The 24,150-nt window shown below is 40.2% G+C and overlaps 1 protein-coding gene across 3 annotated transcripts; it reads right to left on the bottom strand.

Annotated features, from left to right (window-relative positions):
- Positions 1-408: 408 nt before the first annotated feature.
- trpm5 (transient receptor potential cation channel, subfamily M, member 5) lies at positions 409-17,948 on the bottom strand. 3 transcript variants are annotated; one of them, XM_076287822.1, is made up of 25 exons: positions 17,810-17,948; positions 17,070-17,238; positions 16,583-16,763; positions 15,881-16,047; positions 9,480-9,657; positions 9,214-9,278; positions 8,928-9,113; positions 8,709-8,808; positions 8,469-8,587; positions 6,244-6,582; positions 6,005-6,148; positions 5,634-5,757; positions 5,275-5,420; positions 4,477-4,589; positions 4,281-4,379; positions 3,795-4,056; positions 3,250-3,368; positions 2,944-3,076; positions 2,626-2,800; positions 2,186-2,354; positions 1,610-1,788; positions 1,098-1,230; positions 853-925; positions 659-731; positions 409-534 (listed from the first exon to the last, which is right to left on the bottom strand). In XM_076287822.1, exons 2-25 carry the CDS (start codon positions 17,196-17,198, stop codon positions 419-421), a joined length of 3,522 nt encoding a protein of 1,173 aa, XP_076143937.1. In that variant the 5' UTR covers positions 17,199-17,238; positions 17,810-17,948; the 3' UTR covers positions 409-418. The 3 variants fall into 3 exon arrangements, with proteins under 3 accessions (XP_076143937.1, XP_076143939.1, XP_076143938.1); XM_076287824.1 differs by having other exon boundaries at positions 3,795-4,053; XM_076287823.1 differs by having other exon boundaries at positions 17,070-17,235.
- Positions 17,949-24,150: the final 6,202 nt, after the last annotated feature.

Genomic DNA, 24,150 nt, shown 5'->3' with positions numbered 1-24,150 from the left:
TACAAATACCCATAGAAATAAATAATTGAAATTAATTTTAATCTAAACTAAATCATATTCAAGAAACAAAAGATAAGAATGTTGAAAAAAAATATCAATATAAATATATCAAATTATCTCCTTAGCAAATACATCAGCATAAACATTTTGTGCTAAAGTACCTCATCTTTAAGTGAGCATGGATAAAGAAGGCTCTTTTCAAGGCGACGACAACTCCTGTCAATATAAGTGTAATAGATGCATACTTAAGTGTTTTGGCAGTGAAAGGCCATGGATTTCTGGTAAATTCATTATGTTCTGTATACTAATGTTGCATTCCAGCACATTCCAACGCAATTTTGTACATGTATGTCAGGAAATGTGCCCAAAATGCAGTTGCAATCCCTTGCCATCAACATGAACTGTCCAAAACTGTCCGTTATTCATCGATGTAGGGGAATTTCTTGTTGGCACCATATCCCAGGTGCCCTCTCTCTTCTTTCACCGTTTCACTTTGCTGTGGTTGTGGACCAGTGGGGCCGCTACCCTTAGAACCTGCAAAGCAGCACACAAACACACACAAACATACATACACAAGTCCAGTTACACTGAGTCCTGCTTTAGCGAAGGCCTATATGAAACCAACATTATTAACTGTGCGATTGATAAGAGGTCTCACGTGGATCCTTTGCAGCGTCTCTGTCCAATTTAGAGGTGTTCTGAGCGAAACAGTCAGTAATCCAGTATTTTACCTAAAAGTATTTAAGGTTTGTCATAAGCATTCATTTTGGTCTGGCACAGGGACTACTAATACAAGTTTTAGTCATAAACAATGGACAAAATCACTTCAATTACACACAACTCAAACTATACCTGAGCTTCCATAGATGACAGACGTTTGAACTGTTCTTTGAATGCTTCAACAGTCCTCAGTACACTCTGCACTCTGAGTAAGAAAATATGAAATGTATAAAGTTAAAGGTTATTACTCCAGTATTTTCAACCTTATCCAAAATGCTTTCATGTAGTTCACAATCCACTGACAGAACAATATTTAAAAAAAGGGTCTTAAGTAGAGGTCAGCTGTGCTTCTGGACACTGTATCAAATGAAGCTCACTTGGAGGATGTGTTCCTAAGTCTCTCCTCACTGCTCTCCAAGTGCTGGCGCTCCAGTTTGGCTAAATAGTTCTCCTTCTGGACAGTCTCCCACGTCATGAGCTTCTGGTCCAGTACTGGAGGAAACTCTCTCTCTAGTTGCACACAAACATAAATATAGTTTATGCCCTGTAGTTTAGGATTATAGTTTATGCCCTGTTCAAACACGTTGGCATGTAGCCAATTTTGATTAAAGGCTTTTTATTTTTATCAGGAGTGCCTCAACTTTTTTGACCCAGAGAAGCATTCCTTCTCCTTTTCTTTCATAAATATAGTTTATGTTTGATTTCAAATATAATTTTATGTGAAAATACATATTATTATAAAATATATTACTATATATTATATTATATCAAATAAAATATATTAAATGTGTATCTCATATACTTATATTATAAAGTTTCACTGCATTGCATATATGTATATGTAAATATTATAGATTTCTAACTGGAATCAAGCGGAGTGTCCACTGACCGAGATGCTCCTGCTTGGACTCGGTCTTGTTGCACACGCTGAGGAGCAGCTGGGATAGATGGCTGATGATGATGAAGGGAGGGGCCAGCGCAGGGCGGCTGTGGTACTCCACAATCAGGTTGTACCGCTGGAACTTCCAGAAGATGTCCGTGTTTCCCTGTACCACCTGGAAGGTGTAGCTGTGTGGAGAGGTCAAGACGAGAATGAAGGCCATCACGGAACAAAATGACACAGTCAAACCAGGATTTCAAGTGATGCATGTTGACTAACAGGGAGGCTACACCGGTTACATAACTCAAGTGTTCCGTTCATGTTGCGCCTGTGGCAACAATTCAAAACTAAAATGAGTGGAACTTGTTACACCAGAAGTGACAGTGGTGCGGACATTTAAAAAAAATTAGACCAGTCTTCTAAAACCCTACGCGAACAGAATACTTCAGTTAAACGCCTGGTCTAGCCTCTCTGTAAGATGGACGTCATTATTAAGCAATCCATTTGGAGTCAGATAAGTCAAGCAAAACAAAACATTCTTCAGCTCCTGTGTGTTTCTGGATGAATCCCCCCCCCCCACCACACCTGAACATGGCAATCAGCAGGTTGAGCAGCAGCACGTTGGTGACCAGAAGGTAGATGACCAGCAGCAGTATGACCAGCCAGTTGGCATAGATGTTGGGGCAAGGAGGGAGGGTGCCTTTAATGATCTCCCCTATGTCTGTGGTGCAGTTAGTCTCTGGCATGCGGGCCGCTGTCCAACAGCAAAGGTTAGTAGACAGTTATGTGTTTTTGTACTGCCATCAGCAACATATTCACTTTGATAAGTCAATATTTTCTTTCAAATGTGTGTTAGAGTGTTTATATATTGTCTTTGAATCAGGCAAATTCAATAACTTAGTCAACTTTGATTGAGTGTTCAATCAAATATTGTCACTTGATTAAATTAGTAATGCAAATGAGTGAATCTTCAGGCAAGGTGGGAATGAAACACTATGTTGAATGGACTATGAATTATGACTCACCATCTATCTCCTCCAAGGGTATCTGACCAAAGATGTGGAGGTAGGGGCGATACAGTGTTCGTCTGAAGATCCAGTCCAAGCGATGGTCGTTGGGGTGGAGCAAAGCTTGTGTGGTTACACCATAGGCTATCAGCCACACACTCAAGAAGAAGAGGAAGAAGAACACATCCTTCATCTGCGGAGGAGACACCAAGACTAAGCTCGCTATGTACCTTCTGTTTACAAATGAGGCTGGAAAGCTACACCTCAGAATGTGTTGTGGTAAAGGCATATTTTTCCATTATGACAGTAAAGCAAATGTGAAAAAAAAAGAATCACCATTCTCTCAACAATGATGATCTTGGGCCCAAGCTGCTTGTGTATGGCAAAAATATGGATGAGTCTTAAAGTGAAGACCATGAAGTCCAATGCAAGGACAGTCCGCCCTGCCTCATATGTACTGTTCACCATCCTGGATGTAGAAGATAAAGATAGCCCAGGTCATTTGTCTTTCAAAAGGAACACCACCTACTTGCTACCATCAATAAGGCAGCACACGCTTATACACACTGTAATACTAACACATCTCTCTGTGTGGGAGGGTCATTTGGAAAGTAAGGGGGAAAGAGAAATGCAATGAAGTACCTGCAGGACACCCCCACAACAAAGAGACTGATAGCCACCATGTCACATTTGTTCCAGTTGTCTTCAACATAGAGCTTCAGCTTTTTCAGGATGCTGGTGTCCTCATCGGTGAAGAAGCTCTGAATCAGGGGGAGACAGAGACAGAGAGAGGGGGGGGGGGGGGAGAAATTACTGTAGAATCTCACTGGATGCTTTCCAGAATGTTATGTATGGGGAAGTTCTCTTCAAGTTCCCTATTACACAGGGAGTGTGCTGTCACTGGAAATCACCTTTGCCTCTGTGTAAGGAGGCAAAGTCACATGATTTTTTGAACATTCAGTCACCACATTGAGTCCAAACTATGAAAAGTACATTATGAATCCATTATAAATATGTAACACTGGCCAATGATATATATTAATAGAAACGTTCCTCTATATTAATAGAAATAGTCTTCATTTGCTACATGTTGCATTCACTATGCGTCTGATAAATCACTGCATATCTGTATACTGTAAAGGAAGACGAGAGAGAAACCGATGCCAGAGTTGCAGCCGCTCTCCCACCTGTCTCAGCTCCTCGAGCACCAGGGTGAACACCCAGAAGTAGAGCATGATCTCTGCCCCCGAGGGGCCGAGGGGGGGCGGGGGCTGGAAGTCCAGGAGCAGGACGTAGGTGAAGAGGATCAGGAAAGCGAAGTACATGATGACGTTGCCCAGGAAGACGGTGACGGGCGCGCTCCAGAATCGACGCCAGCGACGCAGGAGGAAGCGACTCCAGGTCGCCCCGCTGCTCTCTGTGCTACGGCCGCCCACGGCCGCAACGCTGCTATGAGACAGACGTGTCAAATTTAGTTATTATTTTATCTTTCACTTCATATGTTCAGTGTTTGAAATTTGTTTGTGGAGTCATATCTCCAGAGTAAATGAATGTGATTTGGTGAATATTTCAGTGTGAAATATCATTGTGCCACCTGCATAATTTCTAAACTTGTATAGTTGTTATAACCGTTGTGCTAATCCTAAAACATTTTCTTGTAAGTTGCTGCTTACAGAGGGTCCTCATCTGACAGAAGTAGGGCTTTCTCTGTGTCCAGGCTGTCCAGCTCTCCGAACTGTTCACCACGGCCTCGATTCTGCAGTTCGTCATCACTAAAACACATCAGCACATGTGGAGTAGAGCACAGACTAAAGGAGCGTTGTAGAGATTAAGACAAAATACTGCTGTACATCCTCAGATTAAACAAACCTAAACTTTATGAGATTAGTCCAGATGAGAGGAGGGCAGAAGAAGGAGAGGACCAGTTTGGAGATGGCCGTATCTGTGGTCATGGCTCCCCACCAGATCTTAGTCAGCATTGCCTAGGCCATACAAGATTTGTAAACCATTATGAACTATTTCACAAACAGAGATTAACATTCAAAGGTCTGCAATATTTATAATCATGCAATGGAAATATATTCAAGAATATGCATTCTTGTAATAACTGCCTTTGTACACTGATACACATCCAAAACCAACATCCCTCTACATTCTTCATGTTGGTCCATTGATCACTAATTCCTTTTAAAAGTCTGTGCGTGTTGACTGCTGTACCTTAGTGCAGTGCGTGTGAGTCAGCCTAAGAGAGAGAGACTTTGGAACCATTTACAACGACAACACTTTTGGAACCTTGTCCTGTAGCCCTGATATTGGAAAATATTAGGGCATCTGCCAACTAGGCACAATCGAGGCATACATATTTTCTGCAATATTTGATATGTCATGACTCATGTGTGACATATGATATGTGTAACAGATAATACAGGTGTTATGTATGCAGGTAGTAATAGGGCATAGTCTCTTAAGGTAAGAGCTGCAGGTACCATTCTTCTCCAGAAGGGGGCTGTCTAACTTCTGAAACTAACCACACACTGAGGGATATCTTTGTCATAAAGTGACTGCTATAATTCAGATCCAGTGTAAGCTTGTGTTAGTAAGCCTAGTCCTTTCTTCTGCTGTGACACAGCCCCTTGCACTCTGTGGTGTAATGTTTTTCATTTTTACCTGTACACCATCATGGGCAAAGAAAGACTTGGCATCTGCCTCAGTTGCCAGCGTAAGGACAGTGGACTTGCTCCAGCATTGAGTTTTTCTCACCAGCAGAGCATAGGCACGGTCCTCACTATTGGAGTAACATTCACTAAAGAGATCTAGAGGGGAAAGTACAGTTTCAGTGGTTTTGTGAGTTTGTTTTTTTATTTTATATCTGTAATTTATATCTGTATATCTGGATTTATTATATAGCTCCATTAAGGTTCACATAGTATAGTGCAAAGCAGTACGCAAAATTGATGTATTTAACAACACACTAATTTCAACCATTCATGTCCTAGTTTGATTGGCTTGAAATGTGCATTTCTCACCCAGTGCAAACTGCTCATATTTGGCCTCCTTCATACTTCGTGCGGACTCTGCCTCTGACTCCAAGTGGGCCATTTCCTTCATAATTTTACAACCAGCCAAAGCTGCAGCCACTGCCTCAGGACCCTATTGAACACAAGGGTCTTACTGTACATATACTCTACATACCTTTTGTCATGTAAGGCACAGAAATGTGAAATAGTTGAGCACTTTCAGTACAGACAACACAGCACTGCGCATTCTTCAATATTAAGGCCATACATCATGCATACCTCGTAGTCTGTCAGAATTTTCATTTGAATAATGTTTCTGAAGATAAGATTGTTTTTTGAACATTATCTTGAAGCAACGGACATGCAAAAGAGGTGCTCACCATAGCCCAGAAGTAGTTGGCCATCTGCTGTCGGTTCTGCAGGATAGCCCACAAGAAAAGATCTCTCCAGGGGTTCTCACTGGGCTGCTCCATATCTGGAAGGTTCTTGTGACTTTGAAAGAGGCGACTTTTGCTTCCTTTCTCCTATGGGGAGAATTACCCGTCAACAATTCATTACCAACAAGATTACGTTTTATCCTCGACTGGTAATTGAGATATTTATGAGCAAGTGAACCTACAGCTGGCAGCTTCTGATAGAAGCCTTTGCAGGAGTCATGGAGGAAGTCTTTGAGGACTTTGGAGACCTCGTGGAGGGTGAAGCGAGTCCGCCGGTCACCCGGTTCTGAGTAGGTGGGTCCGGGGACGCGGGCCGAGGCCAGGATCAGCTGTTTCTCCTGGAGCTTCTTCAGCAGCAGGAAGTGGATCAGGCTCTTCTCCGACACGGAGCAGTAGAGCTCCTGCAGGCGCCCATAGGTCAGGAACTCCCCCAGGTTCACCCCGTTGTCCACAAACAACCGCACAAAGTCAGGCTTGTCATTGACTAGGGCATCCATCATAACCTCCTCTAAGTCACAAGCCTGCAAAAGAGGGAAGAGTAACCAGATATGAGTGATGTGTACACTCTAAAAAATGCTGGGTTGAAAACAACCCAAACTGGGTTGTTTTCAACCCAGCCGCTGAGTAAAATGTGGTCCAACACAGCATTGGGTTATCTTAACCAAGCAAATTGGGTTACTAAATTTAACCCAACAACTGGGTTGAAATTTAACCAATATGTTGGGTTATGTTGACACAACTGTTTAGTTAAAGTTACTTAATGTTTGGGTTATGTAACCAAATCCCCCAAAACTACTGGTTGATTTTTAAAATACTCTGCTTGTACAAACTTTTAATAACTCAAGGTTTGTATTTACTTACTTGAAAGTCACACCTTCTGTTAACAGCTTTAGGCCTGATATAAACAGTCTATATTAAATGGCCTTCAAAAGCCATGCAATGAAATAAAACAGTTCGACACAATTATTTATTTGATAATTTTCTTTATTTTTGAATAGATAGCCTAGTATAAAATGCATGTGATACTTCCATGAAGACAGGCAGATTCCAAAGTCCGTTTTGGGGGTCAGCCCTGTCAATCAAACAAAAAAAGAGTGCATTTTAATCACTGTTGTTAGCCTAACGTTACAGAACTTTATATCAAGACTTGCATGAACCATTACCAGTGAATGATATTGACAGACATAAAAATCCACCAGGAGACAAATTATTAGTGCAACACACTCGGAAACCATGACCACCTAATATTATGGAGTAGTTTTAAACATAATACCAGTAATAGCCTACAAAACGTGCGTTTATGTCAGATGAGCTTGATAACAACATTACCATTAGCCTAACATTAGGCTGACAAACATAAGTTCAGCAGTGCTAACGTTAGCTAGCTAATGTTAACACATTATTCAATTAGTGAATCCAAGTTAATGTTACCACCAAGAACCACCCAGTAAGTTACATGGCTATAATATGAGGCTACCCTGAATGATTTAATACGATGTTGTTTGGCATGATTATTATCGTAAGTTACGTGTTGTGAAGAGACTACTTCGACTGTGAGGGCTAGTTGACAAACGTTAACCACGAAGCATATTTAATTAGCATAACGTTTCCAAGTCTGCTAACGTTACCTACCAGCTGCTGGTATGCTAATTGCAGTTCGTTGTAAAAGTTCGTTTTGTTTCTGTTCAGCAGTTCCTACCCAGTGAATACAGAACTATGTTTTTATGAGTCTGTATTTGTGTAGATTTAACATTAACAGTAGCTAATATTAGTGGAATGACACCTGCTAACCTGCTTGAAGCTGAACGAAATGGCAGGCAGAATATTCCTTGATATCACGAAGGGTATGTCTCTGGGTGGACTTTTAAAATCCGTCTGGATAAAAATAAATAAATAAATAAATAAAAGCAGATACATACCTTCTGAAATCACCTGATTTCCATTGCATGTTGACAGCTGCTGGACTTGACGGTTGAAAGAATATGCCTGCCTGCCTGCCGATTTTTTTTTTTCTCAACCTTCAAATAACTATGCAGCTGTGTTGAAGTCACCCTGGTGCTGGGTAGTGTACTCCACGTCAGGTGGGGGACAGGAGGGAGCACAGCCCTAAACTATCAACCCAGCAGTGATAAACTATCAACCCAGCAAGCTGGGTTACAGAAATGACCCAATATGAGTAAAAACAACCATACAAAATGACCCAACAGCCTCAACCCAGCGTTTGGGTTGAAAAAATAACCCAGCATTTTTTAGAGTGTAGTAAATGTTTACTAAACACATTTGATTTGAATACATTTTAGAAAATCTAGATAGACAACTGCAGAGTGCTAAGGAAACAAAAAGTATACAGGAAAAATAAACATAAATACTATTATTATTATAAGTGATGAATAAAATGTAATTGTACCCTCCACTCCACATCTCCATTGAAGATTTCACTCTTGGCAATGTCTACTCGGTTCCATGCAACTGCTAACTTCAACTCATCAAGGAAGTCCTGAGCTTCCTGACTTTGACTTTTGCAGGCTAAAGAGACAAATACACAAGTTTGATGGACTCAGTTCATCGTCTTCATAATTAAAAAATCTGTTGGAATGTTGTCAGTGTACAGCAGAAGAGATATGCATGGATATAACAACATTCTCACCCTTCACCAAGGCTTTGAGAATGACAGTGTCTAATTCAGAGCTATCCTGCTCGGGGTCATGCACAGTTAACAGGTGGCCATGGTCCAGTATCTTCTGAATCTATTAACACATTGTTATAGACATTTTATTATAATTTGATTTAATTTAATTTAAACATTCTGATGGGACAAGTGTTTTATTGGCATCTTCTTCAGGGTTGCAATTAGTGTCTGGCTTACCAGCTTTACCCAGGAAGTGATGTCAGCGCTGTGATGTCCATTGGGGAAAGTGTCCTGCAGCAACTCTTGCACCATGTCAGCCTCCCAGCATCCTCTATTAATCAGCGTCACAAGGATGTCCGCCACGCCCCCTGACCCTGCCAGTATCAACCAGGGGGTTGCATTTAAAATGCCTTTGAACATTCTCTGTTGGAAAAAAGACAGCAGGAGACTCCTCAAACTAGCTCAACCAGGGGAGGTAATTAACTCATGGAAGTTACTGCACTAATTAAAAGAAAGCACCAACCTGGAGGATCTTTGGCTCTCCATGAACTAGCCAACACAGCACTGGGATCTCAAAACTGCTTGTACCTACAGAGCACACCAGTATTAGCACCTGGAAATGGGGATGGGGTTCCTATTCTTTGCCTTAGTTGTGCTTTTTGTATACCATTGCATCTCATTCTCAAGTGTGTCTGTGGTGTACCACCTGGCATTCATGGCTGCCTACATGGATTTTAGAATACATTTTACAGCAGAATTACTTAGACCAAATCTGCAACCTTTATTTACCCCCATATCCAGTGCGCTGCAGGGAGATGTGCTTGAGGAGCTTGACTCTCATCTCACTGGTGGCCCCTGGATGCTGGGGATCCTCCTCCACCAGGACAAAATGGGAGTGGTTGCAGTCCAGGGAGTACACTGCCCCATGTGGCAGGTCCTCTGTGGGGTAGCTGACTGGATGATCTGGCTGGAGGAGTAACACCAACAATAGTATTACTCCATTCATTCATGAGGACAACTATGTTAAAGGTTTTCAATACAGGTAATATAGGTAAGGAATGTGCAGAATTAAACATGGCTACAATACAGGTACTGTAGTTTAGTTTAGTTTTAGTTTATGTATTTAGCACACATTAACATTAAATGGTGCAAGGAGGGAACGAAGCTCAGTGGGCTTGTACAGAGCTCCACCCCTTTCAATAATCACACTTAATCATGTACGGCTGACAAATAAACCATGAGAGGAGATAAAGTACAAATATAATCAATGACAATAAGGGAAAAGAAAAATCAGGAGACAAAATACAAAAATCATCCAAAATGGATGGAAGAAGATGTGGTAGATGTATGGATTTGAAAGATGCATTAGAAATGTTAGATAGTATAATGACAAGAATTGAAGCAGGCAGGAACTAAGTAGATGATTCATGACAGGAGAAGATGTTTTTAAGCTGTTTTTAAAGAGAGAGTGGGAAGCTATGGCTCTTAATGGCGGAGGTAATCCATTCCTTAGTATGGGGCCTCTGTATGGCATATTAAATTGGTGATGGGATGAGCGAGTGAAGGGTACAAATAAATTATTATTGTGGCTGTGTCTAGTGCGATGAGAATGTATTTCTAATGACCGGGTAAAGAAAGATTGAAGGGAGGCCGGAAGATCTTGGGTACTGTAAATGAACTTGTGAATGAACAAACAGATCTGGTAAGTATTCAGTTTGTGAATAGGTAGAATAGAGAAATGAATAAAAAGTGGTGCTGACGGAGCATATCTGTTTGAATGTGAAATAAATCTTAGGAACCTTTTTTTAATAATGCATAATTTCTTGAGATGGTTTAGAAATGAAGCTGCCCAGACCATGTTACAGTTTAAATATGGAAACAAAAAGCTGTAGTAAAGAGTTAAGTGAGCAGAGGGATGAATTAGAGGACAGACTTTTCTTAATATACCCATCATTTTTGTGGACCTTTTGCAGACAAGGTCTGTATGATTTGTCCAATTAAGTCTTTCATCTACTAGTACTCCCAAGAATTTTGTTGCTTTTACTTGCATGATTTCTGCTCCACTGATAAATATTTTAGCTAACTCTTTAGGTTACGACTTGCATGCTTTGTGCTGCAAAAGATCACGAAGTTACATTTCTTCACATTTAACGTTAACTTCTTAAAGCTACCTTGTGTAAGAACTTCTCCCATCTAGCGGTGAAATTCTATATGACAACCAACTGAATATTACTTTCTAGCCCCTCCCATTCCGAGCGCATTTTAACTCCTACGGTGGCCGTTTCATGCCAAAGTTAACATTGCTTCCAGTACTACGACTTCGTCCGGTGTTCCTTCCAGTTATAAGGTTACTTTAGAAAACAATTACACATTGCATTTAGTTATATAGCCAGTAAACATGTTGGGTATGACCTCTATGTAAAGTGAATAGCCTAGTTTTACGTTTTCATTATTTTGGTAGGCTACTATTTCATTGCTAGCATCAGCTATCAGGTTCCCAAACGAATGCATGCTAATGTTATAGTACAGTAGATTCAGTGCTATCGTTATTCTGTATGTGCGAGATTAATAGTGTAAAGGCAATGTTTACAGCGTAGCCTACTATTTTTCTCAGTGAGCAGAGTCAGAGATCAGTCGATGCAACGGAGGTGCAAGGGAAAGGTAAAGGAAGAGGGAAAGGTAAAGAAAAGCCAAGAGCCGGTGGCAGAGGATCGATGAGACCTCCTAGGCAAAGAAAAAGTAAGACTCCAAAAGATGACGAGGAGAGACTGGAAGAACTTCAAAGACAAAGGAGAGAAGCAACGGAGGTTTGTGTTTTTAATATATTTCTCTGAACAGTATCAATGTCAATGACACCGAAATTAGCTCGGAAGCTGCACCAGGCACGTTCGTTTGCGTTGCGTCTGCTGCAGAAAAATAGACCATTCATCTAAAATTGATTTTACGCGTTGTGAACGGAACGCTTCAGTCACGCGCTTGGTGTAGCTTCCCTGCCTGTTTGTATCTCAATTGTTTGTAGCAATTTCTAGCTGTTGCCAGTCAACTGCATGATGCGAGTTGTCTCCCAGTGAAATCACGACACATAATTACGTTATGGTCTATAGAAAATGTTACACAACATTTTCACCTTTTCATTGTCCATACACATACATAGTATTCATCATTTTGTGTGAACACTTGAAAAATGACACAGAGTAGGCTACTATTACTACTACTCTGCTAACAATCTAACTTTGCTACCTAAACAAGCCTATCTGATCTTATTTCTTGTGTCTTATTTCTTCAGACTTGTGGATGGAATGAGCCTGCAAGAGCACAGGAACCTCACCACACAGTTGCTATAGTGAGGCAGCCAGGTCTGGTGTTTGATGCATCAGTGCAGACATGTCGTCCCCCCACCTGTGCCAGGGATGCCTTGGTGTAGTTGTACACACTGCAGAGACATGCCAATCGATCAGAAGAGAAAATGCTGTGGACAAAACCCTGCCACCTGTGTGAGCCTTCTGCCTCACTACACACAGCACTGCCTAGATGAAGGTTTTCTCCAGATTCACAGGCAGTACATCACAGACATCACAGCATTAGGCCATGTAAGAGAGCCAGGTGATGACAATAGAGTTCAGATATGCTACCTACAGACATTTCATTTTCTGGCAGCATGGGTCTCTAGGACAGGGTAATAGAAGAGTGATCCCAAGCTGTGTGTGTAGGATAAGGGATAAATTCCCTGACCCTCAGGGACATCTCTGGAATTTATATCACCTTCCTATAATGTTGTAATGTTGTGTTATTGTAAATAGTTTTGTATTAGTGTTCTTGTACTGCCTGTTCCTTTTAAAACTGTATTTAATTTATTTTACACCGGTACATCGCTATATTTTGCTTTCATGAAAATAAAAACTTTTAGAATTGATAAGAGACTGTTCATGCTGTACCTCATACATTACATCCACAAACTTATAATTAAAAAAGGAGTTGTGGTAATTTACCATTTTGAAACACCAAATGACAGTAACATGGTCAACAATGTTATTTGCAATATATTTATTTACAGAAATTAACAAATTATGGTATTTACACATGAACCCTTCCTTTTTGTATGGTGCCTTTGAAGCAACATGGGCCATCATTCTAAATTTGCAGTCTCCTGGAAAGCTGATCCTGTGGAAGACATGCAGTGTCGTTAGACATACACGCCATTTTATATAGTTCAACATATTGTTACTAATCTGTATAGTGCTATTTTGCCTAGACTGAGTTACAGGCAAGGTTACAATGAAGGCATGCACGTGCATCACATAACAAGACCATTGAATTTCGTCCACATCCTCCTCCACGATGCTCATGTCATGTAGGCTTTGTAAAAAATATATATAAATGCTTATATCATGAAAATATACAATAGAGAATGTCATCGGGTATAGACATTATGAGCATTGATGGGTTACCTCTGTTCAAGGTTCTCAATTTCAGGGGCTTCTGCAATTGCGCCAAGATGCTCATCTGAAATGAATAAGCAGAGCGTTTCACAACATATAACAGTACATAAAATGGTAAACACCAAGATATTAAAAATATACTTTCAGTTATTATCAAACAACAATCACATAGAATCAACAATTGTTTTCATGCAGTGAAAAACGTTCAGACAATTTAGTAGGCTACGTCTACAATTAATAAGACTACAGGACAGGCCTCAGGATGTGAACGTCACCCTTGGAATTGGCTACACTAGCATTATCAGATTAGGATATATTTAGGCTACAAAGCAAAAGCAATGAAAAATAACTACAATTTAGTGCCCTTTGCCTGTGATCCGTCATAGCAGATTTATGTTACAATCCTTTTTCATCGACGCGAGGAAAAGTATCCCAGACGTCATTCTAGCGTTATGGACAACCATGCTATACTAAGCCAAGCAACTATAAAACTTCGAATTTACACCATAGACTGTATGTTTACACGAATAGGCCAAATTACCTGTCGAGGAGAAAGCAGGCAATTTCGGCGTCCCTTTTAAAATCCTTGCTCCGTACGAGCTCTTTCCATCTTAGAAAAGCCACTCCAATATTGACTTTGGTCTGTTGTTTTTCCGGTCGCGTTGGCGTTTTAATTCTCTTTTTCGCTTCCTTGGCGACTCCTTTTCATGTCCTCGAGAATAGTTGTAATCCTCCATTTTCAACAGACTTTCAAATCTGCCGGCAGTCGCGAGTAGACTGATCATGCAATGAGTGTTGCCTACAAGCGCGAAAGGCGGAGCTGAATTTCCAGGAATGTCCCTCGTTGGCGAATGTATTTCAAAGATGGAGGCGCAACATGGATTCAGCCATTTGCGCGACTCGCGCGTATGTATTTGGAATAGCAGATTCTACACTTACGAGAATACTTTGATTAGTAAGTGGAAATAATTACACATGAATGAGCACATATTTTTGAAAGAACAAATGGGTTTTTGCTAAGAATTAACTCAAAAAAGTACACAATGTAGCTTTAAGTTGAAACCATTTAGAAATAACAGATAATTCATCATTTACACTGTCAATCAAATACTTAAAATCATTATGAATATGAGTTGCTATAAGATTAGTATCATCAGCAAATAATACAGGAAGAAGCTGTTCACAGGTCATGGCTAGGTCATTTATATAGATCAGAAATAATAACGGCCCAGAATAGATCCCTGTGGCACCCCATGAATAATTCTGGACTTGGTAGAATTATAACTGATACATATTGTTCTCTGTTTTTTAAGTAATTTGAGAACCAGCTCAGGGCAATATCCTTAGTCCCATATCTATTTAATTTGTCAATCAAAACACTGTGATTGACAGTGTCAAATGCTTTGCTTAAGTCGAGGAAGAACCCGATGGCATACTTCCTGTTATCCATGGCAGATGAGATAATATTGGTAAGCTGGAGTAACGAATGTTCTGTCGAGTGTTTCTTACGAAATCCATACTGGTGCTCATATAGAATGTTGTTCTCATTTAAAGCAACACCAAAGAACTTTCCCTCTGTCGCACGCACGCTATTGTTTATCCAGGACCGGCTTTGCAAATAACGAAGTCCACAGACAAGGTAGAATATGTTGCACGATTTATGAAAGTACGATGTATTACGACATCAGATGCAAGTCAAATTTGTAGTTTCTTATGTCTCATTCCATCGAACTACAGACCCGCTACCCGATCTGGCAAACTTACATAGTGCGGTTATAGCCGATAGAGGGCTGCAAAGCGAATGCAGTAGTGCCGTTCACCCTGTTACAAGTTGATGAACCACTGAAACGATTGGAAACATTATTTTAAGGTACAAAAAACTCTTTGGTGTTGCTTTAAGTGCTTGGATAGTCTTGTGTAAACTAATTTCTCTAATAACTTAGAAATGCAAGGCAGGATGGATAGGTCGATAATTTCCAAAGTCGTCCGCCACACCTGTCTTAAAGATGGGAACAACTTTGGCGATTTTTAAATCATGGGGAATAACCCCAGAGTTTAGTGAAAGTGTAAGAATATGGGTTATGGGCTTAACTAAATAATCAGCAGTTTCTTTAATAAAAGAGCTCTTAATACCATCATGCCCCGGCGCAGAATTATTTAGTCCCATGATGGTATCAAGAACTTCCTGTGCAGTTGGAGGACTAAAGTTTTTGAGAGAAGGATATTCCCCCCTTATCAAGTGACAAGGGTTCTCATCAATATGCAATATACTGGAAGCCAGATCAGAGCTAATATTAACGAAAAAATTGTTAAAACCATCAGCAATTTCGTTGGGGTTTGAAAAAAGCCTCTCTGTCCCACGCATCTCTGCAGGTACAGATGCTGCTGATTTTTTCCTATTCAATATATTATTAATGAGGTTCCACATAGTTTTGATATCATTTGAAGCATGTGAGAATTTCTCTGTATAGTACTTTTTTCTCTCTTTCCTTAGATCAGCTATACATTTGTAGCCTACTGCTCAAAGAACCAGATGGAATCCGAACAATACAAAAAGGAGGAGGGACATTATTTGTATATCTTGAGTATTTAAGCAAATAGTCAGAAGGTGGTTTGAGGGCTTGAACTAAAGTGATGGTATTTACACACAATTCCACTACCCTGAGGCATTCATTAATTTAGTGTTAAAAGCTTGTCAAAATCATAAAAAGTAATTGTGAAGCAGTGTATAGAATCAAGAAAACGACTCACTCTGGCAGTGACCAGCATGTCTCTGTTATGGATCATGGTCCATGGTGCAATGCCTATAGCCACAACACGCACTTTGGAGGATGTGCTGGCAAGAGAGTGGTCCCTCACAGCCTGTCCAAGGTGTTTGGTAATGCCAAAGCGAAGGCCACTGGTAAGTATCCATGCACCTATGGAAAGATACAGTTGATCAGCTATACAACACTGCCACTGGTGGTGCATAAGACACATGCACAGGAACTTAAACAGTGTAAGAGTGAATATACATTCAACTCTCACATCCAATAGAAATCCTGATACACCTGACTCCTGCATTATGTGTGACTGACAGCTGAACTGCAAATGAACACCACAATGGAACATAACAAAGTGTTCAGGTGCAAAACCCTCTAAACACCACCTCCGTTAAAAAATGAAATAATGATGAGCTGATGCTCTCCACACATAGTATACGTTAATCAAATGATTTTGCTTTCAAATCCGCTAAATACCACTCTCTTCCTGGTCTGTAATATCGATTTGTAGGCAAAGACTTATAAGAGGCTAAAGAGCCTGATAAAAAAAGCCAATTTAAAAGAAAAGTGGTCAGACGGATTTAGAGGGTTTTGCATCTGAACTCTTGATGGAGGTTGAAGTTGAAACATTTCTGTATTCTGTATATCAGTGTGTTCTGTGTAAAAATGTAAAAGGTTGTATGAGCCACACCTGTACTCTGAGCAGCCTTGACCAGGCCTTTCCTCACTGTGTCCCTCAGCCATGGTTTCATCTGGGCCAGCTCGTCCCCCCCGACCAGCGCCACCACCAGGTGGGGTGGGGAAAGCCCCCACTGCTCTGTGAGCAGCTCATAGATATCAGCAGGATCTGCGGAGCTGCGCACCCGCACAAACTGTATGCAAAAGACAGACACAGTAACACTACAGTGTACACTACACTAAACTGCAGTATACTGCATAATAGTATATATAATGAGTATATTGTTAAACAAACATTCATCATTATTACATTCAAGACATTGAGGTGTAATTGAAGAAGAAAAGTTCTCACAAACAAACGATTCTAAAAGTGAAGGTCATGATAAATGTTGGGTATATCTAGTAGATTCTACCATATGTTTAACATCATTCACAAATAATGCAATTGTCTCTTCCAATCCAAACTCAGACAGGGCCATGCACACTGGTCTAGAGCTTACCTTTCCTCTGGTCCGGCTGGATCCAACAAAATCAATGTCCCCAACCTGTCCTGCTGCCCAGTGGCCCCTCTCTTGCATGTCCCTTTTCGCCATGCCTAGAGTTCTGAGTGCCAGTCTCTCCTCAGCCATCTCATGTCTAGAGTAGCACCTGCATATATATAGAGTCCTGCTAGGAGGCACAGACACAGGAAAAACACATACACAGGCATAGTTACTAACAGACACAGGAAAACACATACACAGGCATAGTTACTAACAGACACAGGAAAACACATACACAGGCATAGTTACTAACAGACACAGGAAAACACATACACAGGCATAGTTACTAACAGACACAGGACAAACACATACACAGGCATAGTTACTAACAGACACAGGACAAACACATACACAGGCATAGTTACTAACAGACACAGGACAAACACACACACAGGCATAGTTACTAACAGACACAGGAAAAACACACACAGGCATAGTTACTAACAGACACAGGACAAACACACACACAGGCATAGTTACTAACACACAGGACAAACACACACACAGGCATAGTTACTAACAGACACAGGACAAACACACACACAGGCATAGTTACTAACAGACACAGGACAAACACACACACAGGCATAGTTACTAACAGACACAGGACAAACACACACACAGGCATAGTTAGTAACTCTGGCGTTGCAGCTCTCCCATCCCGAGGCCCATGAATGTGGGTTCACTCTGCTCTTTACCTCTGTGCCTGTGTGACCTGCAGCTCTCCTCCACATCGTATGCACTGCCTGCGGGGCTGCAACAGGTGCTGCTGGCACAGGGCACATAGTCACACAGTCATATTCAAAAAGAGCACAAGCGTTATCAACTGTTTGAAATGGATGATAAGTGGACACAAGTGACAGATGACCACATGCTGGAGAACTTGTCTCTGTGTGCCGTCCAGACAATATTTCCATTCTCTACACACATGCAAATATTGTCATTTCTGTCAGGTCTCTTCCATGGGTGAGTTTGAAGGGCAATTTGCATCTCATTTCACTGAAACCCTTGCCACGAAGGAGTACACACCTCTCATACTATACATGGCAATATGGTGAAATGACAATGATAAAGGAGACATACATACATACAGAATTCTTTCACCATGGGAAAGACATTTTCACTTCCATCCGGCATAAACCTAATGGTGACAAATGGTTTAATGGCGACATGATTTAAGATTTGGTATTTATGTCTTAGCATCAATTTTCAACATACTGGGTACACCTTAAGCATCACTTTTCAGTGTGCAGGCCACAAAAGTCTATCGGACCACCCTCCCAGGGGAACCCAGCGGGTCAAAAGAGACTATAAGAGTCATGCTCCTGCACAGTATACAGACATTATAGTGCAATACCAGGCACTCAGTTGCACTGTCAGACACCATTCCTCTTATTACAAGTCAGTGTACCATATAAATGAGTTGTCATAAATGAGAAGCCATAAGTGGGTAGTAGGTAAGGTATTTTAGTTTAAGACTTTGACAGTAAGTTGATAAAGACCCAGGGCATTTCTTCCAATTCACCACAGAATGGAACATGCATAGAGCATAGCTTAACTAATAGCCTACAGCTACACCTCATTGTACCTTGTGCCACAACCACATACTACCATACATTTAAAGAGAAGCAATTATTTTGGGATCATTATTTCCCATGTCAGCTACAGCCAGTGTGGTACACAATCTCATGTTCAGTAGTTCTGGATAGAGAAATGACCTCTCCCGAGCCTTTTAGAGAAAGGGGCAGCAGGGTTGAGGTGAGTTTATTTGACTAGGGAATAAGGCAGGATGTGTGAGCCACAGATGCCTCAGCAACCAATCGTCATGCAAAACTAATATTTGCATTCAGGAATAGTAATTACATCACTGCATAGGTTATGTGTGTGTCTTTCTGTGTGTGTGTGTGTGTGTGTGTGTGTGTGTGTGTGTGTGTGTGTGTGTGTGTGTGTGTGTGTGTGTGTGTGTGTGTGTGTGTGTGTGTGAGAGAGAGAGAAAGAGAGAGAGAGAGAGAGAGAGAGAGAGAGAGTATGAACCATGTACATACATAAATACATACATACATACATACATACATACATACTGTACACACATATACATATGTACATACATACATGGTTCCTCTACAGTTTAAATGTCCTTTCCCTTTATTTTTAAAGTTTGTTCAAAGTCACTTATTTGATTGTATTATCACAAAATATGTGTGATAATAAATTTATCTGTATTTAGTCTTTCATTACTGTTTAAGATACTTCAAGCAAATTATGTCACATGCCTCTTATTTTGTATTATATAGGTGCTTGCCATTGCACAGGAACTTAGCATAATGGGGCCATTAATGATAGCACTAGAAATGCCTGAAGGCCCTAGAGATTATATTTTCTCTATATTTATAAACTGTATAATTGCCCATTTTGGGAATGGACTACTGTGTGAGATCATGAGCATGGGACTTTTCTCTGTGCCGCATATTATTCAGCATTATTCATATTGTAAAAACACTCTACCTGCCTTGTGTGAATCAGAATTCACACAAATCACATCACAGATTTATACTTGACTATAGAGTATAGCCTCCATTAACTAAGACCATTCAAAATACATTTACAGCAGAAACAGGGCTTCTGCTCTAAACAAAATGCCAGATCTACTTTGCCGCTAGTTTAACCAACTAGGAAAGTGTGGAAGAGGTGAAGAAATGCAATGAATGAAGGAATGAATGAATTAAGAACTCACCAAGGGACTTTCATCCAGATTTTGCATTGCGATAGGTCAGTATATGAGATGCTTCATGAGCATTTATCTGAGGTCCTCTTTCCAGCGGCCTTTATCTTATTACTACATCAGGCTTGAAGTTCACCTGGGAGTGGGAGACGTCATCTCATTTTGACCACTCCCTGGTCAACCAATGCGGTGTTTCCTATTTGAGTGAAGACATAGCCTACATTAGGGCTGATGGTATTTTTAAAGCACAATTAGTTAACGCACACACACACGCGCACACACACACACACGCACACACACACCGCAAATCTACACGTCCGACCACCCAAGAAAGACTTCCGAGTTGAAATAATTGCCGACTGTCTAGGTAAATGTGTTGGCGCACATGACAACCTGTATTTATCTCACTCGTCCACTAGGTGGCATTACAACTCTTTAAAATAATGCATTACGTCCACCCGCCTCGCAGGGTTTAAAATAGTCACCTGTAGCATAGGCTACACCGTAATTTATTGATAATAAACATATTTTTATTTCTTGACTATTAGTCCATTATTTTTGCATTATTTATAAGTGCATTAGTCCATTATTTTTGCATTATTTATAAGTGCATTATTTATTTTGAAATATGAGGATTATGATTTTTAATTAATGATTGTTCTCGCTGTTTCCAACAAAAGAAATACTGTAGTGAAACAGGATGAATCTATTCAAATAGGCTGGCGTTGTTGTGTGCCCAACGGTAGAAGTTGCTTAAACTTGGCAATTCTCTCATAGGCTAAGCTAAGATAATAGAACTTCATTCATATCATAAAACCCTCTCTGCTGGCACCTTAACAATTACCATTCTTATTCAGTAAGAATCACGGGAGGGGTGAGGCTGTTATTGGGCGGGGCTTATTTCGACCAATGGTGGATTTCTCCAAATGCACCCCACACAAACGCACTGAAACCTTAAATAGGAATACGTATGGTTGAGTCTCAGTTATGTTTGTTGATACCTACAGTGGTGGGACTGAAGTAAGCAGGAAAACACATAAGAAAGGATTTGTATCTCTGGGACTATCGTCTTGATCCCTCTCATATTTTGCCTCTGTCGGACTTATACTTCATCATGTCAAACGTGCAGCTCTCTGGCACTTTGGAACGACTCGTTGCGAGGCGAACGTTCCCTTTGCACGCGCGTACCGGCGTTTGTCGGAACTTATTTGGACCGGTTGATCACGACGAGCTAAGCGTTGAGTTGAGAGGAAAACTCGGAGAAATTATTGAACGGGATCAGAGTCGCTGGAATTTTAATTTTAAGGAGGACACACCGTTACCAGGCCATTACGCGTGGGAAGATGTATCAACAACAGGGCCAGCATTCTATCGGGATTGTCTGCAAATCGGGAGAAAACAATCTGGTCTATCAGAGAATGAAATGGTAAACCCAGAATCGACAACAGTGGACTATAAAGATGCTAAGGTGTCAGTGTGTAACGAACTCCTTTCGAGCAACGTGAGAGTTTTCTCTGCTAACAGCAGTGGGATTAACCAGGAGAACCGCTATGAAAATGTAAACTCTGGGAGTATAGGATGCCCGTCTAGAGAGACTAGAGAGACTTCTGTTTGCAGGAAAAACACACAATCGTCTGACTCGTCAAAATTGAGCTCCACACAAGTCACAGGTAGGAACAACCTTATAATGCCTTAAGTATTCGTATGAAATTCTGGCATTTGGAACTTACCCCTAACCTTATCCTAAATATTTGTTGTTCTTCTTTCAGATTTTTTCAACAAAAGAAAACGCACATATGCTGCAAAGGAAACAGAATGCACATCACCAAATCTTGGTGTTCCAGTTTCTGCAGAACAAACACTTCGTAAAAGAATACGATAAAGGTACGTCATGTTTCAAGTGTAGAACTTAAATTTGTATTTATACCCATGAAGTCAACTGCCTTTGTCCTAAACCAACTTCAAATAGACTGTCATACATTTAGGCCTATTACTTTATTACAGGCTACTGAATTTTAGATAGTAGGGGTATAACGTTTACAAGAAGGCTTTTAAACTAACCATGATGTGTATCATCTTCAGAGGCCTTGCTGTCAGGAGTTCATAATTTGCAGCGCAGATGAATGGCACTCCGAAGAACCAGAAGGAGGATGGACGGTGAACGGGACCCTGAAGTCCAGATAAATGTAGCAAAACACTGGCACTGCTGCTTATAGTGTTGTGTCTTAAAGACAGTTTGAAGTGGCTGAGACGTAGCGATGGAAATTAAATGTTAGCGCGTTTTGTATTGTTTATTTCCTATTTAATTATTATTTTCTTTATAAATGTATTAACTTAAACTTTATTTATTCTCATTATTCAACCTTTGTTGATGTGTTCTATGTACTGTATGTTTGTAAACAGTTTGTTGAATCGGCGGAGAGGTTTGGTTTTAATTATTTTATATTTTGTTATATGATTTTAATTATTTTTATTCTTTTATATTAATATTGAAATAAATATTATTTTGTCCTATATCTGTATCGTTTGCTTCATGATTCATGTATAGGTTCCTACATTTAATAATCTTCCAAAGTGTTTGCAATCAACGTTGTTGTGATGCTCGAACTTTTCATAATATAAGCTACATCATACAAAGGACCATGTTGGCCGAGCACCTACACTTAAAATAAAACAAATAATTAGGTTCTCGCAGCTAACCGCAACACCCACCCCTATTCTGAGAATGAAGGCAGCTGCGAGCTATAGGGAGATTTTTAAATGCCGTTTTCTCTCCATAATGAACGAAGCAGGTGCCTTAGGAACCCTGCTTTGTCCATACAGAAGCCCTCATTATCAGTCCCCACTCAACAATTTCTCTTCAGAAACACTTACAAACACCATTAAAGCCCTTGGCAACAACGTGCATTAACCTACAAAAGCCAGCCATCTGCCCACACCCCATCTGCATCCATCTCATTGTATAGCTGGAGAAATCTCTCTCCATCTCAAATATGCCCAGAAGTTAGCATTTAATAGGCATTTAAATCCACCAAAAGGGACTGCTGAATCAGAAAAATTACCAGATCTAAATTTAGGTTGGCAAAACATACACACAAGAAAGAATGTGTGATTCTATACATAAAGCCTTAATCTCTGGGTGATTTGTCTCAGTGCTGCTTGGGCCAAAAACTATAAATATAACTGAGATGTTTTTGCGTGCTGGTTCTTTTTTAATGCATTTGAGTACTTGGTGTTGCAGCACCCTATTTTTATGAACATAGTGGGTGAATTTAGAGAATCTGAAATGGAACCCCCATTTAGGCATTGAATGGCATTAGCCTCACAGAAGCACCATAACAGACACAAAGCCACATTTTGTACAGATAATTTTGGCAATAAATGTTTCTTATAATTTAAGTAAGAGTGAGCTAAAATAATGAATAATGTTTTGTTTTAATAGTTATATCTGTTGCCATTGATATTCACAAGTCTCTCTGATAAATGATTTGTCATTATCTCAGAAACTGACTGAGACAACAGTTTGACAAGTTCAAGGAAAAAAAAAACTTGATCAAAAGATTTGACGGTTTGTCAGTTTAAATTAAAAGTTCATGGTTCATTTAAAGTTCATGTCCGCTTACAAGGCCCATTTTAAAAGCTTAATTTTTTTTTTTTTCTCATCCAACATCAGTGGCACGTGTATATTATGTAGCATTTCAATTTAACTTAGCTTAAGGATACAGGTTATGTGAACATTTACACCCCTAAACCTTTTAGTGAAAATATTTGAAAATTAGATGCTTTCTCTCTCTCTGCTCATCTACCGAGTTATTGATCCATATACTTCTTTAATTTGCTAAACAAACAGTTGCATCATGCTCATCCACAGCTGTTTGAGACCTCATCATTTGTGCTTTACATCAAGATAATGAGCTCCAGATTGTCATGTGTTTCCTGTGGGGAAGGCTTTACTGCCATGTTCCACCCCATATGAGCTATCTTTTAATACTCAGGGGACTTTTTAAGCACTGCCGCTGTCTTGCCACATGTCCACTTTACCAATACACAGGAGAATTCAGCTCAAGGATGAGTCCAACTTGTCTGTGAAATAGTAAAGCATTTTGTGTTGTGTTGTATTCATTCCATTCACTGATCATGAACATCATTACTCAGAAATACTGTAAGGCATTTCCTAGAGTATTGCATGAATCACTGAACTTTTACTACATATCAGTTCAACATGTATGGCCACAATTTGCTACATACTTACTGCAAATTATAAAACCTTTTAGTGTAACACACACACACACACACACACACACACATTGGCCACAG

The sequence above is a fragment of the Alosa pseudoharengus genome, unplaced genomic scaffold (assembly GCF_046254945.1).
Source record: "Alosa pseudoharengus isolate Yale_2024_CS ecotype anadromous, Long Island Sound unplaced genomic scaffold, YU_APseudo_1.1 YU_APseudo_1.1_scf_16, whole genome shotgun sequence".
NCBI lineage: Eukaryota > Metazoa > Chordata > Actinopteri > Clupeiformes > Clupeidae > Alosa > Alosa pseudoharengus.
This window is presented reverse-complemented; position numbering and strand designations above follow the sequence as displayed.